Here is a 16,077-nt window from a genome sequence, read left to right as displayed (position 1 = left end):
GGGAGTACTCCCCGGGGAGGGCAGGTTCAGCCCACCAGGGACCCTGCAATCCCTGGAAACCTCTGGTTTCACACCAGGCAGCCCTGAGACAGGGTCTGTCTCCCGTGAGCCTCTCAAGAACACATCCGTTTGGAACAGGAAGGGATGAACGTGAGGCTGTAGGGCCCCCCGGGGCTGCAGTTACTCCTGGCTGCTCTCACCTGGCCCACCTGCCGAGGGGCATCAGGCCTGTTCTCAGCCACCCCCGCATCACCCACCCCGAGGTCACTGAATGAACGACTGAAGGGACAAACGACGTCCAGCGCGGAGCCCAAGCCCAGAGGCAAGAGGAAACCCCTCTCTGGCTGACATCCCCACTGAGACACCAAGGCTCCTTGGGAAAATGTGTTTAATACGGACAATTCCAGCTGGGCCTGCCCTTTGCCAGGTTACCCCAAATGGATGGGGTCCAGACACGATGGCAGACTTGGCCGCCTGTGACCACGGACCAGGCTCCTCGCCCCGTCCTTTTGCCTCAGCGGCAGCCAGGGCCGGCCCTCCCCCGCCGCACCATCTCCACCTCCAGCGCTTGCTGGTCTCGGCCAGAGGGAGGCGCTGGGCGCTGGCTCAGCCCGAGGGACACCGGGCTGGCTCGCGGCTGTGCAAAGCCGGGGCACCATCTTCGGGATGGCCCCGGGCACCCAGGGTCGGCCGTACCGGCTGCTTTCCTCAGCGGGGCCGCCTGGGGACATTCTGGCTTCTGCGGGCAGCAGCAGGGCCCGGCTCGTCCTGGGCCCCTCATCAGGCCTGCTCAGGGGGCCCAGCCTGGAGCCCAGGGCTGCATCACACGTAGTCCAGAACTTCCGTCTCCATCTCGTTCTCGCTCCCGTCCGACGGCTTGAAGTCGTCCTCGTCGTCCTCGTCGTCCTCGTCCTCCGCGTCCTCTGCGTCCTCGTCCCCAGATCCGCAGGTCAGCTGTTCTTTCCCGTCGTCAGCTTTGGTTGTGCTGGAGAAGAGAGCTGGGCCAAAAGACAGGCCGTGTGTGTCCCGTCGTTGGCTCCTGGGTGCACCCACACCAGCTGTCGCTGGTCTCAGCCAGAGGCCCTCGGCTCCTGGGGGCCTGTCTACAAATACGGGTGTCTGGGCTCAAGCTCTAGAGAAGCTGCTTTGGGAAGCAGGATGGCTGGGGCACCTGGGACTCCAGTTGAAAAAGCACTTCAGGGAACACTGAGGCCAAGGGCCTTGAAAACCTCTTCCCCGGAGGAGCCTCGGGCAGCTCATGGGTCCCGTGGACTCCCCAGAAGTGTGCAGGGCTCTGTGTCAGTGCTTTTCTCAACTGGACTCTCAGAGGGGGGCTGTGTCCTAAAGGAGGCTGAGAACCCCTACTCCCATCAGCTCCACAGGGGCTGGTGGGTCTGGGACGCCCCCTCCCCGAGCCTGGGAGGAACCCCCGAGAGGGGCCCTTTCGCTTGCTCTCCCCCAGCCCCATCAGACCTGCAGTGCAGCAAGGGCTCACTCCCCTTGCTCACACCCTGTGCGGGGATGCTCATCCTGGGGAGGGGCAGGCAGTGCCGGGCGACAGGAGCCCAGGCCCCGCCGTCCCTGCCCTCCCAGGGGAGACAGGAGCAACGTGCCCACACGTGGCCAGAGGATGCAGGGTGACGTCAGGGCATAAAGCGGCGGCCCCCCTGGCAGCACTGGCTCTGTTCCAGCCCCACCCCTCTGGGCCCGTCTCCTGCCTTCAACCCCCAGGGCTGAGCCCTGGCTCCGAAGGCCCCCCTCCCACCACTGTCAGGGCAAGAGGCTCCCACCTGGGTGCAATTTCTTGGGGAGCAGGTCCACTAGGGACACTTGCTTGGGCCCCAGAGGGGGGCCCAGAGCACCCAGGGCTTCCCTTCACCCGAGCACTCTCACCAGGCCTCTTGGAGCGGATGGTGTGCCGGATCATGAGGGACATCATGTCCCTCAGGTCGTCACTGGTCTTGGGGAGGCACCAGCCGTCCCGCTCTGTGCAGAGACTTTCAGCGCCGTCATTGCGGTGAATGATCTCCTGCAGCCTGGCGTTGGGAGACGGAGTTCCCGGGTGGGGTCTCTGCCCACAGGTGCCAGGAAGCAGTTCTGGCAGAGCTGGGGTCGTGCTCAGAAAAACAGCACTCAGAGCGCCATCCCGAGGGAGGGGCTCGGTCACGAAGGGCGTCAAGAAAGCGGTCCACCCCCAGCTGGGGCCCCGATCCCCACCCTGCACACGAGGCGGGCGTGTGCCGCGGCCCACTTGCCTGGTGAGAGCCTGAGCGTTCACCAGGTTCCAGGCTGGGTTTAACACGCTCCCGCCTCCTCCCACCCCAGCACCCATCCCCCAGGTTTTTAAACATCACTAGGAACAACTGGCTTAAAGGTTTCTGGGATTCTGATCAACTCCAGGGCCTGGGGACCGCGTCAGGAACCCCCATGCGGGCAAAGGAGGAGGAAGGCAAAGACCCCGGCCCAGCGCTGTGCTCTGCGCGCAGCCCAGCCAGCTGCTCAGAGGTGCGGCCCGAGGCGCACCCGGGAAGCCACTCCCGAGGGCCGTGCGAGCCCGGGCAGAGGACTCCCAGGCGGCCGGCCTTCTCGCTGAGAGATTAAGGCTGACGTGAAGTGGAAGAGTCGCAGGAAACACCTCAGTCCCCGGCTGGTTTCTTTGCACTGACCCCGAGTCCCACGGTCCCCACCTCGGCGTCTCAGGGCCCCACACGTACGTACTCGTCCACGTTCAAGTCGCAAAACTGGTAGAACATCTGTCGGTATGGTGGCAAGGCCCCCTCCCGGAAGATGTAGACCGAGTCCTGGCAAAGGAGGGCAGAGACGGCAAGGTCGGAGGGAGCGTCCCCGGGGGCGGGTGGCGCAGGAGAGCCCCATGCCGTGGCTCCCACGGGGCGTCTCCCAGGGCGGCTGCCTATCCTGCTCCCAGGACCTGGCAGGCCTGGCTCTTCTCCCCAGATTCAGGCGAGGCAGATGGGCCACAGGCCGGGGAGCCGGTGTGCAGAAAACGAGCCGCGACTCCCCAGGCGTCGAGGGGTGGTTGAAGCAGCCAGGCCCTCCCTTGGGCCCTGGGACCGTGAGGCGCCGGGGGCCGGGGCTGGGCTCTGCCTCGGCGCCTCCCTGCAGGGCCCTCCGCACGGCTCTCTTCCACTGCTCGGTCATCTTAGGTGGCCCTGCAGGCCAGTTCCAGAGGTGGGGATAAAGGCCTATCTTAGAGTCCTGGAGGAGGACGGCTGCTCTGGCGAGGGTCCGGGCCCTCCCTGAGGAGCGGAGACCTGACACTGCTGGGAGACAGCCGCCCCCACCCCCTCTACAAGGCAGGTGACTCCAGGGAGGGGGCCACCCTGCCAGCCTCCCCCAGAGCCTGGAGCAGCTCACGTCGGCCAGGCACGGGAAGGGCCCCAGGAGTCGCCGCCCCTGCTGCGTGCCTGTGCTAACGAGAGCCTGAGCCTGTGAGGGAGGCCCGCGGCCAGCCCGCGGCCAGGGTGCAGACGGTCCGCTCTGGCTTCAGGCCCACAGCGCCTGAGGCTCACCAGCCCTGTGGCTGCCACGCGGGGCTGCTGGCATCTGAGCCCCTCCCTAAGACGTGCCCAGGTGGTCCCCAGCACCCATGCCCAGAGGCTGTCCCAGGAGGTGGGAGTCACGTAAAGGCACAGGGAGGGCAGAGCAGCCTCAGTCGGAGCCCCTCCTGGCGTCACAGGCGGGGCTGGGGGCTGTGTGAGGGGTCCTGGGCCTGACCGAGGGAGGGGCCGCCGCTCCCCGCGCCCTCATCCAGGCAGGCAGCTCAGGGGACACCTACCTTGAGCTTGTACTTGTTGGAGGCCAACTTGCGTGCGCTGGCCGACCCGGAGGGACCCAGGCCCTGCTTCAGGTCTTGCATGGTGACGAGCTGGCTGCCTGCGAAGGGACCACGGCAGGGTTTGGAATACGGGGGTGTGTTTCTCCCGCCCTCCCTCCCCGGGGTGCGCGGGCCAGCAGTGCCCTGGAGTGACCTCCTCGGGAAGCCCCTTCCCATCCCGCCGTCCGGACGCCCATCTTCCCCAGCGCCTGATCCGCAGAGGGAGCCTGAGCCCCTTACTCGTTTTTTTGACGGTGATGGGGAGGCTGTAGTTGTAGGTGCTGCGCTTGGCCTTGACGGGCATGTCGCTGGGGGCGTAACCTGCCGGAGGGGGGCGCGCATCAGGTGGGGTGGGCACAGAGCCCCTTCTGGCAGCCACAGGCGCACCGGGGTTCCCTGGGGCGGCTCCTGAGAAGGGGACTCAGGCCCCCCGCTGGAGTGACAGGAGCCGCCGTGTCCTGGTGCTTTGTGTGCGGGGGGGTCACCGCGGGCCGGGGACAGGAGATTGACGGGATGCCTGGCCTGCACCACAGGAGCTGTAAGTAGCCACTAGAGCATCACCACAGGAGCCAGGACGAGATCTCGGGTCCTCGTGTCTGCGCTACTCTGTCCCTAACAGTCCCACCGAGGGGGGAATATATCCTCTCCACGTGGATATATTCTTATTACAGAAGAGAACGCTGGAAACAGAAAACGATAAAGGGAAAAGGAAAGCAAGGGTTTCGGTAATTGTTTACCGTATTTCATTCCACAACGGATTCGGAAGTCAAGGACTTGATAAATCTTGGCGTCTGGGTGTTTTCGGGGGTCGTACCCGAATCGAATCCACAGGCTTCTCCAGGGGCCTGTTATCTGGAGACAGAAAGGGCGGGAGTGCGAAGTGTGGTCAAGGCCGATCCCCAGCCCCCCTCAGTTGCAGGCCCAGGTGGCTGCCCACACGGGGCAGCACCACACCCCCATGAGTTGGGGACAGGCTCTGGAACCCTGCGCCCCAGCTCGCACGTGTGGCTCGGTCACCTCGGGTAGGTCACTTGGCCTTTCCAAGCCTTGGTCTTCCAGTCAGATGGCGTCTTGGTGAGGATTAAATGAGACGGTGCCCCTGAAGCCCTCACCGCAGTACCCGGCACAGAGAAAGAGCTCAAGAACTGTCACAACTGTGCTAATGGATGGGAGGCACTGTCCCCAAACAGTGCTCCCGAGGTCCTTGTGTCCAGAAAGCCAATGCTGAAAGGCAGGCAGCAGCTTTGTGATGTCGGGTCTAAGCCCAGGAGGGATAAGCCCGTCTCATGCCTCCCACCTCCTGGCCATCACGGTCACGGTCACGTTGTCCGTCTGCCTCCCCAGGCCCCAGGTTGGACCCCTGGCTGGCAGGAGCTCTTCCTCACAGCACCTTGGGGAATCTCAGTGATGACAGCCCCATCTCCATCCCTCCTGGACTGAGTCCAAGGCGCATGTGACCCCCACTGAACGCCCCTCAACCCACGGAGAATGCGTGAAGGCAGGTGGCACTGTGGTTAGGGGCCCAGGCGCTGCAGCCAAACAGGCCGGGGTCCCCAGGGGGCTCTGCCACTCCCTGGCTGTAGGATCTTGGCCCATCAAGTCGCCAATCTGAGCCGAGCCTCTACATCAGAGGTCCAAACCCTGCTGCCATGCCCCACGGAAGAAGAAAGGATGCTATGCACATAGCACTTAACCCAGGGCCTGGTCCTTAGAAAGCTCTCCATACAAGGCCATTAAAAAATGTATAATCCGGGCTTCCCTGGTGGCGCAGTGGTTGAGAGTCCGCCTGCCGATGCAGGGGACACGGGTTCGTGCCCCGGTCCGGGAAGATCCCACATGCCGCGGAGCGGCTGGGCCTGTGAGCCATGGCCGCTGACCCTGCGCATCTGGAGCTCCGCAACGGGAGAGGCCACAGCAGTGAGAGGCCCGCGCACCACAAAAAACAAAGTATAATCCCTTTAAGAAGCCATCCTCCAGCTGCTGGGACAGGGCCGCCTGCCCTTGCTGGGGCTCTGAGGCACGTCAGGGATCAGGACAGCACAGGTGGGAAGCACGGTGGGCGGGCACTCACCATGTAATAGGCCATGAAGGGCAGCAAGACCTTGAGCTTGTCGGGGTGGACGCTGATGTTGGCCTTGACAGCGTTACGTGACCAGATGGGGCGGATTTCAAACAGCTGGAGGGTCAAGGCAGAGGCTGAGAAGAGCACCCGCAGCTTCCCCACCTGCCCCAGGCTCCCCGCACGGTCTGGCCCCAGAGGACCTTCCTGAGAGGAGTGGGGGTGGGGGGAGCAGGGGCCAGGCAGGTGGGGAGGGGCCTCTGCGCACGCCCACTCGTCCCGCCCTCAGAAGCGCCCTGCTCGCCCAGCACGTGTCAAGTGCGGTTGCAGGGCCTGGGGGTCCTGAAATGACCATGAGAGACGCTGTCCCTGTCCTTAGGCGGCTCAAAGGGCAGCGGGGAGGCAGAGGACCAAAGGAGCCAGAGCAGGGCCAGGAGGGGGACGGGCCGGAGCTCTGGGCCCCTGAGCAGCCCCAGAGGGCAGGGGCCTGAGCCGGGATGTGACGAAGGCCGCAGGGGACGGCCCACCCCCTCCCAGTGGGAGGGCTGTGAAGGGCCAGTGGGGCTGGAGTGGGAGGGCCAGGGTGGGAGCGGCCCCGAGCCAGGTGGGAGATTGGGCTGTGTCCAGATGACAACGAGGGGCCTTGGAGAGTGGCCCCCACGTCCCCCCGACCTAGCGACTGCTAGAAACATAACAAGGTGTCCACCACTTAAGAAATAACATCCCACCCCACCCCCGTCCCGCACCAAGGGGACAGTCAAGTTCAACAGGGGCAGAGGCAAGGGTTGGTCAGCAGTGATGTGCTGAGAACCTACTGTCCACACCTGTGGCGACACAAGGACCAGAGTCCCCTGGCCTGGGTCTCCCAGAACCTGCAAGCCCGGGTAAGGCAGAAGGCCGCCTCCGCCCAGCGCCCCCGTCCAGCCCGGCTCTAACGGGGAGGAAGCGCCGGGCCTGGTGCGCACCAGGTGCCCCATCTGATGTGTTGCAGCCAAGGGCTGGATGAACAAAAGCTTCCGGAATCCCGGAGCTCCACGCCGAGGTCACATGTGGACAACGTTTACCATCCCAAAGGGATCTCTTATGAGTTTTAAGGAGCACTTTGAACTCTGGGAGGGCAGGGCTTACACTGGCATAGCTTTAGATGTCACATCTGGAGGTGAAGAGTTCCCATGTGTTAATAAATGAGCCTAAGACAAGGTGCGGCCAGTGAAGGTGTGGCCAGGGGGGCAGGGCTCACCTTCCTCAGCTCCTCCTCCACCTTGTGGTCCACGGGGTTGGTGCACACCTTCCTCCAGGTCTGGGCCGCAGCCTCTAGTGGCTGCTCGGGTGCCTCGTCCCCCTCGAAGTTGACGAAGATGGCATTGTGAGGGCGCCGGGCCCTGCTCAGGCCGATCAGGTTCTCCCCGGAGATGGAGGGGTTGTTGTAGCCTTCCCTAGGAGCAGAGAGCTGCTGAGGGCGGGAGCGCCAGGCGTGGGCCCGCTGGACACGGGCAGCCCACGTGTGGGTGCGTTTCCCTGGAATCTGGGTGAGAAGCGGATCTCAGCCCCGGCCACTGAAGGCAGGCGCCTGTGTTCTCAGGCTGATGACCAGGAGAAGAAGGGGCAACGAGTCCGAGTCAGCTCAGAGAGGCTCCGAAGCAGGGCCAGGCCAAGAGTCCCAGAGGCTGGGGTGTGGGGAAGGGCCTCTGCCGTGAGGCCTGCATCGCGTCGTGCACGGCACCGTCCAGCCAGTGAAAAGCTGGAAACAGCCCAGATGCCCATCAGGGCAGGGACAGTGGAATCAGCTGGGCGCGGGCGGCCACACGGGAACCACCGATCAGCTGCCAGAGCGCAGCTGTGCTTACTGACGCCCACAAGTCACTTATCTAACCCTCGAAACAATCCTACGAGGAAGGACCCATTTCCCATGAAGTCACTGAGGCCACAGGGGTTGGAAACCTGCCTCGAGCCAGAGCTCGAGGTGATGGAGCTGGGACTTGAGCCCAGGGAGGCTGGCGGGGCCGCTAACCTCCGTCCTGCTCGGAAGCATCTCAACGATACCGCGGTGAAGGGAGGACGGATACTACCAGACGCTCTCGTCACAGAGGCTAAAAGAAGAGCTCTGGGGACCTCCCTGGAGGTCCAGTGGTTAGGACTGCGAGCTTCCACTGCAAGGGGCCTGGGTTCGACCCCTGGTCAGGGACCTAAGATCCATCCCGCAAGACGCACAGTGCGGCCAAAAACAAAAGGGGGGGGATGGGGCTCTGCCACCAGCTGTTAGCACAGAGCACACAGGGTCAACGATTCCTAGGGGGCTCAGAGCGCTTCCCTCTGAGGTGGGACGTCAGGAACATCACAGCTTCGCTAAAGCAGGGGGAACAGTACAAGGAGCCCCCATAAGCCCACCATCCTCTTCCACAGCTGCCGTCACAGGGCCAGTTTCACGCCATCCAGGCCCCGCCCCAAACCCTCTCAATTATTCTGCAGTGCATTGCAGAGTATGTCCTGGATGTCACACAGGTGATTAATACCTTTTAAATTTGCTTCCATTTTACCGTAATTTTCTACATGAGTACATACCATCGGCATATTTATAAAGAACAACAAAGTGATTTTTCACATTGGGAAACAAAGTTACAAAGACGGGATCAAACCTGTGTCTTTTGTAAACAACATGACTCCACTTGAAACCATCCTGAGCACGATCCTGTTTTCCAAGACAACTCCCCGAGGCCCCAGACACCCCCGAAGGAAAGCCCCGGGCACTCCCTCTGGGCCAGGCAGCAGCAGGGCGTGGGCCGCCTGCCCTCCCCCCTTAACTGCCTCGAGGAGTGGGGACCCCCGTCAGGCCAGCGTCCCAGCCTGTCCTCTGCCCACTGGCCATATAGGAAGCTCAGCCCCCCTGGACCCAGGAAGGCCAGCAAGGCGGGGGCCAGGCCTTCTCTGCCAGTCCTTGGTACCCATGAGGGCCATCAGAGCAGAAAAATCGATGGCAGCCCTGGGAGAAAAGGCAGGTTCCTTCCACGCGCTCGAAAATCGATAAACGACATGGGAGAAAAACAGGGCCTGTGGGTTCAAGGGCAGCCGGCCCTCCACCCCTGTCCCCCTCCCAGAGGCTGGGAGACAGCTGTTTGCTGGCCCTACAGGACGGAGAAGTGACTCTGACGCTGCCATCCAGCATCAGGGCCGGCAATGCGGGGCGGGGGACGGGTGCCTCTAGTTCCTTCTTCTACATATTTTTGTTTCTGACTGTAAGAGTAAAATGCTTGTGGGGGAAAAATAAGTTTCAAATTTCAGAAACATGTACATTTAAAAAATTTGAAACTCTCATAATGAGTATAACATACGCACAGAAAACTGCACACACTAGGGTTTTCAGCAGGGAGGGAATGGAACCGATTCCTTGCAGTTATACATTTCTATAACGTCTGGTCTTTTCTAACAAGCACAATTTACTCCTGCTATCAGAAAAAGGGTGTGAGGGGGTGGCATTATGGACTCAACTGGCCTGAGAGACATCGACCCTTGTCTGGCTCTCGACTTACTTTTGAGGCAACGGGGAAACGGAGCGAGGACTGGGCCCTGGATGACGCGAAGGACACTGTTAACGTTTGCTCGTTCTGATGACAGCACTATGGCTACGTTAAAATAAACCAAGTCCTTCCCAGTTAGAGACACACACTTGTTTCTGGAAGATGCGCTGTGATGCTGGGGGTGGAGGTGGTGGGAGGTGAAACCAGCAGCAGAAAGTTGAGGCTGGTGACGTAAGTGGGCGTCCGTCACACGTTCCTCTCTCCTTTCGGAACTCCCCCGGATATATTTTTTAAAGGAAGGGGACAATACACCTTTCTCCTTAGCATAAAATCTAAGCTCCTTTCTGGGGTCCGTGCGACCCTCACCCCACCCCTCTCTCAGCTCTCTGCGCTTCGGGGGCAACACCCCCGACTGTTCCTTTGCATGTGCCAGCCCCCTGGTCTGGAACGTTCTCCCCGGATCTTCACCTGCCCGGCTCTGTCATCACACAGGTCTGTTTCAAAGGTCAGCTCCCCCGAGGACCCTCCCGCACCCCACTCACTGTGCATGACAGCCCACTCCCCACTTACCTCCTTTAAGACACACACCTGCCCGCAGGCTCCCATCGCCCACTCATCCTTCACTGGGGCTCCACCGGCTCCCCAGCCCCCAGCCCTGCACAGAGCCGCCTGTCACGTCCCCACTGACACTGGCTCCAAGGGGAGCCTGGGGTCCCGACAGGCGGTCAGTACTCGTTGATGGAAATACTTGATGAGGGAAGAGAAGCTTCTCGCCCTCCCGCCCCCCTGCAGATAACTGCTCTGGGCCCAAACTTCCCCATCTTTCCAGGCTTCCATTATCACCCAGTTTACTTTTATAGCACAGAGTCTGCTCTAACACCTGCTTTTCCTAGCAAGCTTTCTGGACACGAGCCACGTCGGCCCATGGAGCCCGCTTCCTTAAAGGCTGTGCGGTCTTCCTTGGCACAGACAGGCCGTCGTTTAATTAGCTACGTCATCCCTATTAGTGGACCGGTCACTCACTTTTCCACTTTATCAAACTCTGCCCAGCACTCAGTGTTCTGAGTATTTCCAAAAGCCTCAGTCATTCAGCCCTCTAACAATGCCGAGGAGGCAGTACTGTTACTATTATTATCACCCCCGTTACAGGCGGGGAGGCTGGCGCGGGAGGTCGGGGCTCACCTGCCCGGCCTGTGATGTGGGATCACAGGTCCAGGACCTGAACACGGGCGCCCGCCCACCCGGGCTCTCTCACCACACCAGGCCCTCTCAGCTTCTCGCTACTGCCCACAACCAACCAGAAAACGTTCTTGTCAGTGTATCTTTGGGCACAGAGGCGACAGTCACTGTGGGATAAATTCCTACAGGCCGCCTGGACGTCAGGAAAGAACATTTAAAACTGTAATAGATTCTGCCAGGTTGCTCTCCAAAAAATATCGACCTCGTTCCCAGGGCTCCTGCGGCAGGGGGTGTCTGTCTCTCCACACCTCAAGGTACACGCTTTTGCGGAGGGGTCTAAGTTCAAAGGCAACATCCTGATTCACACTCTGTGGTGTGAGGACAGCCCTGAGCAAGGCCTCCGGGTGGGGCGCGGGGACCAGGGCTGGTTCCTGACACCCCTGGTCAGGGCTCCTTGTCACCAGCTGCTCTGTTGCTGGGGCCACGGGCCTGAGTAAAGCCGGCCACCTGACCCGTGAGTGGAAGAGTTCAGCCCTCTGAGCGCAGGGCCCTTGCCCTGAGCCCCGATGCTGCGGGGCGGCGGCCACAGGGAGGTCCTTACCGGTGCTGTGTCTCTGGGCGGTAGGAGTAGTCCACCGGGGTGTCTAGCCTGGAGAAGATGGGCGGGGGGATGTAGAGCGGCAGCTCCTGGTGGAAGAAATTCTCCTTCTCGGGCTTGACCATGAGCACCTTGCTGTACATGGACATGTGCCTGCCACCCGCCTCCGTGTGCACGGCCAGGTACTGGAAGTCGGACATTCCTGGGAAGAGAGGCAGACAGACGGCGGACACACTAGTGCACCCGCCCAGGCCCTGGCAGCTGCCGCGCACCAGCACCCGAGTCTTCTCGGGTGCGCTGAGCGGGCCTCGCAGGGGAGGCTGCCGGGCAATGGTAGCAGGACCCAAAACAATAAGTCCGAGTCGCTTCTGGGAACTCAGCCCAGTCGCTTGGATAAATACTACTTTGGGGGGTCGGGGAGTTACCTGGTATGTGAGGATAAAGTCTAGGTCAGCGCTTCTTACACTGTACAGTGCACGTGACTCACCTGGGATCTTGCTAAGTGCAGACGCTGAGGTGCTGCATTTCTAACAAGCTCCCAGGTGAGGCCCGTGCTGCTAGGCTGGGACACACTGAGTGGTGAGGTGCTGGCTCAATTAGAGAGAGGAAGTAACGGATCACTTGGGAAGCCTCGTCCCGGGACTGACGGCCCGCTTTGGTGAATACCACTTTCCACCAGAATGATGGACGTTCCAAATGCCCCACTTGTGGGATCCCAGGCCCTGTTACACTTTCTATCCCCCTCCTCCTTTATGGTCTTTATTCTCTTCAGTTTCTATCTTAGAACTGCAGCCGCAACTACAGATACTCTTGAGGCTTGTTAGTAATTCGCCAAGTACCATACGTGTGTGCGAACCGGCACACGGGCATCATCTCTCTGAATTTCCACGAGGGTCTGAGGAACTCCGGGCTCCCACTGCACAGACAGGGAGACCGAGGGAGGCTGAGGCAGGCACAACTCCCCCACTCCACCCCACGCCTTAGCACCTCCTCCCAGGGGTTCCCTGTGGGGAGCAAACTCGATTGAGGACCCCACGGGAGACATCCAGTTGGCTGAGAGTTCAAAGGACATAAGGTTCCAAGGGGCTGAGGTGATCTGGGGAGGCTTCAGAGGGTCGGCAAGACAAGCAGCAGTAAAAACCAAGAAGATCCCCAAACACGAGGGCGGGGGTGGGGCTGAAAACTGGAGGCCTGTGGACCAGTTTAACTTGGCCCCATAAAGCGGCTTTAACAATGCGATTTCTCAGAGAATTCCAGCTTCTCTTAAGAATGCAGAAAACCGAGCAGCAACGAGCAGGGCCTCCTGGACAGGGCCTGCGCTCTGCCACTCCCCTCACACCTGGGCATATCCGGGCCCCCTTCACCATGCGGATGACCCATGCAGCTCCTGCAGGCACGAGGGACGCAGGCCCTGAAATAACCCAGTGCGGTAAGAATGCATTTTGCAGTTACCTTGAAATTTGTAAACGGTGGAGACGATGCCAAGGCTCTCTATGTCGAACGTGACCTTGGGGGGAGCCTCAGGCCCCGGCGCCCCCCTCTGCCGCCTCATCTTCCTCTTGATCCGGAGCAGCAGGCTGCTGGCACTGAAGCGGTTGGCACACACGGGGTGGCAGTAGGGGTCCTTGGGCCGGAAGTACAGCTCCAGCCTCTTAGTGGGGTCTGCATAGATCTGCGGGAGGTCAAAGGAGACAGAGTGAAGCAGGGGGCAGCAAAGCAGCCGGCAGCTCCTCCCTCAGTGAAAGCCCGACGGCGACCCAGGTGGCCAGGGAAGGGCCAGGAGGATTTTTCCGTTTCGTTCTGAGCTTTTAATTCCCAAAAGACTCATTTTTCAAACCCAAGTATCTTAGCTTTTATCTGGTAGGGAAAATGAAGACAGTCTCTTCCTTCTAAGAGGTTGTAAAGTTGGAGACAGTGACTGTCAGTTAAGTAAAGCCATCGTCTCTCGAGTGACAGGTCAGTGCGGGTAACCACCTACTCTTCTGGGAGCACTTCACGGAGGTGTCACCCCCGTGTCTGCCGTGGAGAGCCTGGGTGGGAGTTGAATGACTTGTCTAGGGCTTCTTCTCTGGGAACTACCCACCCCAAAGGGTCCTGGCATTCACCCTCATATATACAAAAGTTTCGAGGTCCAAAGGAGATGAAACCAACAAATAACAAGCACTTTGGCCCTGACTAGTGTGACTCATCCTTTCCACACCTTGATTCCTTCTCCTTAAAATGGACATACTAACAGTACCTAGTCATCGGATTGTTACAATGAATAAATGGAAATATATGTAAAGCACTTAGCCTGGCACCTAAATCATGGTAATGTGTAATTGATAGAGGAATGCTTGTCCCACATGCGGTAAGAGGGGCACAGTAAGTGTCAGCTGTGAGCGTGTGGCAGCACCAACAATGTTAACTAGGCCAAGGTCATCTACTTGCTGGTCTGCTGGCTCCCCAACACCCAGGACACAACCTGGCCCTCAGCAGGTGCTCAGGAAGCATCTAGGGAAAGAAGGTTAAAAAGAGCCCCTCTTCCCTGGTGGCGCAGTGGTTGAGAGTCCGCCTGCCGATGCAGGGGACGCGAGTTCATGCCCCGGTCCGGGAGGATCCCACATGCCGTGGAGCGGCTGGGCCCGTGAGCCATGGCCGCTGGGTCTGTGCGTCTGGAGCCTGTGCTCCGCGGCGGGAGAGGCCACAACAGTGAGAGGCCCGCGTACCGCAGAAAAAAAAAAAAAAAAAAAAAAGAGCCCCTATTGTCAGGAAACAGGTCTATGAGACTGCTGTGCTGGGAATGACCCCAGATGTGGGGCTGGCACAGAGGAGGTGCACAAGAAGCAGGAATGGAATGAGTGAATGACCAGTCTCTTCCCAAAGGGGTCCCACTGTAACTGTGTCCAAACATCCCTGGCGTTAGCAGGAGTAAGGGTCCTGGTCAATGCCGCCGTAAAGTAAGTCAGGATAAAAGAAGAAAACATGACTGACTGGGCCTCTACTGGCCTCCTGTGCTTAATGACAGGTTCAAGGTTTTCCAGTATTCATAAAGGATGAGGAAGCAGAATTAAGAGTTCAGACTTCAGAGGGAGATGTGCATACGTTCAAAATCCCACTGTACCATGTAAGGGCTTGTCTGACCCAACCTTTCTTCCTGTGTCTCTATTAGAAAAATGGGAATAATAATGTCTGACCCAACCTTTCTTCCTGTGTCTCTATTAGAAAAATGGGAATAATAATGTCTGACCCAACCTTTCTTCCTGTGTCTCTATTAGAAAAATGGGAATAATAATGTCTGACCCAACCTTTCTTCCTGTGTCTCTATTAGAAAAATGGGAATAATAATGTCTGACCCAACCTTTCTTCCTGTGTCTCTATTAGAAAAATGGGAATAATAATGGTACCTAACTCACTAGATTGTCGTGAAGATTCAATCATGCATTTTGACGAGTATTTTAGAAGCAGGCACCGTTATGGATATTAGGACCACAGGAGGTCCCGTTCTCATACAGTTTACAGCCTCAGAGCCAAAGGTCCAAGACAGACAATAAACACATTAAAACATAATTTCAGATTGGAATTAGAGGTTAGCTGCTAGCAGCCACTTTAGTAAGGGCAGTCAAGGAAGGACTCTCTAAAGAAGAGACACTTCAAGATCTGGTGCATGTAAGTCACTTACATAGAGCTTTGCACAAGGTAAGAATTCATCCCAGCTCCACTGTTTGCTGGGTGAACTTGAACAAGCTGATTCGGTTTCCTTGTAAAACTGGGACAATGACAGTTCCTACCTGGCAGGGTTCTAATGCGAATTGAATGTAAGTAAAGCACGTAGAAATGTAGCTGGTACAGAATAAATTGTTAGCTATTACTACTTTTAACACTAATAACATAATCCTTCCTCCCCCTCTCATTGTAGGTCAACGGTTCTTAATCTCCCCATACCTCAGTTTTCTGCTCTGTGAAATGAGGATGTGGCAGCCCAGCACATCCTGGGGAGCGGGGGGGGGGGGGTCGGTGCAACTGAGCTCTTTTCATGGCAGTAATGATAGGATGGAATGGACACCCTCTCCCCTCTGATCCCAGGGCTAAACTAACTTCCACGCCCGGCGGGTCTTGAAGCAAATCCCCGCCCACTGGCCGCTCCAGAGCCGACCTCGAGCTCCGTTGCCAAGGAAACCTCACATCCCAGGGTAGTCCCGCCCCTCGGCCGTAGTCAAACGACTCAGACCTCCCCTGTGGTCCCCGGAGACTCCCCGCTCCTCACCCGGGAGACGCCTTCCTCGCCGCCCAGGGTCTGCAGCATCTTGGACACGTCGCGCACCACGCCCGGGTACTCCACACACACTATGTGCCGCTCGCGCCGCAGCTCCACGGGGACGGCGACCCCCGGACCCCAATCTGCCGCCGCCATTCTGCCAGTCTCGTCGGGCCCGCCGCGGGCCGTCCCTCCCCAAGCTCCTAGAGGCCTAGCCTGATCTGTTCCGCTAAGGAATCGTTCCGGGCTTCCTCCCCGCTCGCGTTTGTCTAAATCCCTGAGTTCCGCGAGGCTCGAAGGCCTCTGGGAGCACACCCCCGAGGTGAGGCCCCGAGGCTCGGGGTAAACGACAGCCCGTCCCTCAACTTCGTGTTTAAAACGAGGAGGGATGGAACTCGAGGGGCGGGGTAGGGACCTGTTTCTTCTACCAACCCGCGAGGGGCCTGGAGGCTTGTAAGACACGCCTACTCTTTTAGCCAATGAGAACCCGAGGGACACGCCGAACTTTTTAGCCAATGAAGAGTCAGAAGGAAGCGAAGTTTCAGCCCCCTCCTTCCGCCTGCATAGGTTTTTAGTCAATAAAGAACCAGGACTAGGCCGGGTCTCCTCCCCTTCCTCGGATCCCACCCAATGACAGCTCGAGGGCGGGCTCGA

The 16,077-nt window shown here is 59.3% G+C and overlaps 1 protein-coding gene across 4 annotated transcripts; it reads right to left on the bottom strand.

Annotated features, from left to right (window-relative positions):
* Window positions 1-371: 371 nt before the first annotated feature.
* On the bottom strand, window positions 372-15,827 carry GTF3C5 (general transcription factor IIIC subunit 5). Of its 4 annotated transcripts, none has more exons than XM_022578320.2 (11): window positions 15,433-15,825; window positions 12,639-12,858; window positions 11,190-11,388; window positions 7,135-7,330; window positions 5,907-6,011; window positions 4,573-4,687; window positions 4,076-4,156; window positions 3,797-3,894; window positions 2,719-2,801; window positions 1,894-2,036; window positions 372-1,103 (listed from the first exon to the last, which is right to left on the bottom strand). In XM_022578320.2, the coding sequence occupies exons 1-11, from the start codon at window positions 15,577-15,579 to the stop codon at window positions 823-825; spliced, it is 1,668 nt and encodes a 555-aa protein (XP_022434028.2). In that variant the 5' UTR covers window positions 15,580-15,825; the 3' UTR covers window positions 372-822. The 4 variants fall into 4 exon arrangements, with proteins under 4 accessions (XP_022434028.2, XP_022434029.2, XP_089770071.1 ...); XM_022578321.2 differs by having other exon boundaries at window positions 372-998; window positions 15,433-15,824; XM_089913945.1 differs by lacking the exon at window positions 4,076-4,156 and having other exon boundaries at window positions 15,433-15,827.
* Between the last annotated feature and the right edge of the window lie 250 nt (window positions 15,828-16,077).

This window comes from Delphinapterus leucas, chromosome 6 (assembly GCF_059928025.1).
Source record: "Delphinapterus leucas isolate spDelLeu-1000000601 "Yukka" chromosome 6, BTC_Dleu_Yukka2, whole genome shotgun sequence".
Classification (NCBI taxonomy): Eukaryota; Metazoa; Chordata; class Mammalia; order Artiodactyla; family Monodontidae; genus Delphinapterus; species Delphinapterus leucas.
Note: the sequence above shows the minus strand (reverse complement) of the source record. Positions and strands in the feature narration are given on the sequence as shown.

What these genes read in the sequence shown, in the direction of transcription:
- GTF3C5 (XM_022578320.2), bottom strand. Translation starts at nt 15,579, where the DNA reads ATGGCGGCGGCAGATTGGGGTCCGGGGGTCGCCGTCCCCGTGGAGCTG. An exon ending in CCGTTGTGGAATGAAATACG is followed by an intron (nt 4,157 to 4,572) that starts GTAAACAATTAC and finishes CCCCTCCGGCAG; the next exon opens with GTTACGCCCCCAGCGACATG. An exon ending in CCAACAAGTACAAGCTCAAG is followed by an intron (nt 2,802 to 3,796) that starts GTAGGTGTCCCC and finishes CTCCTTTGCCAG; the next exon opens with GACTCGGTCTACATCTTCCG.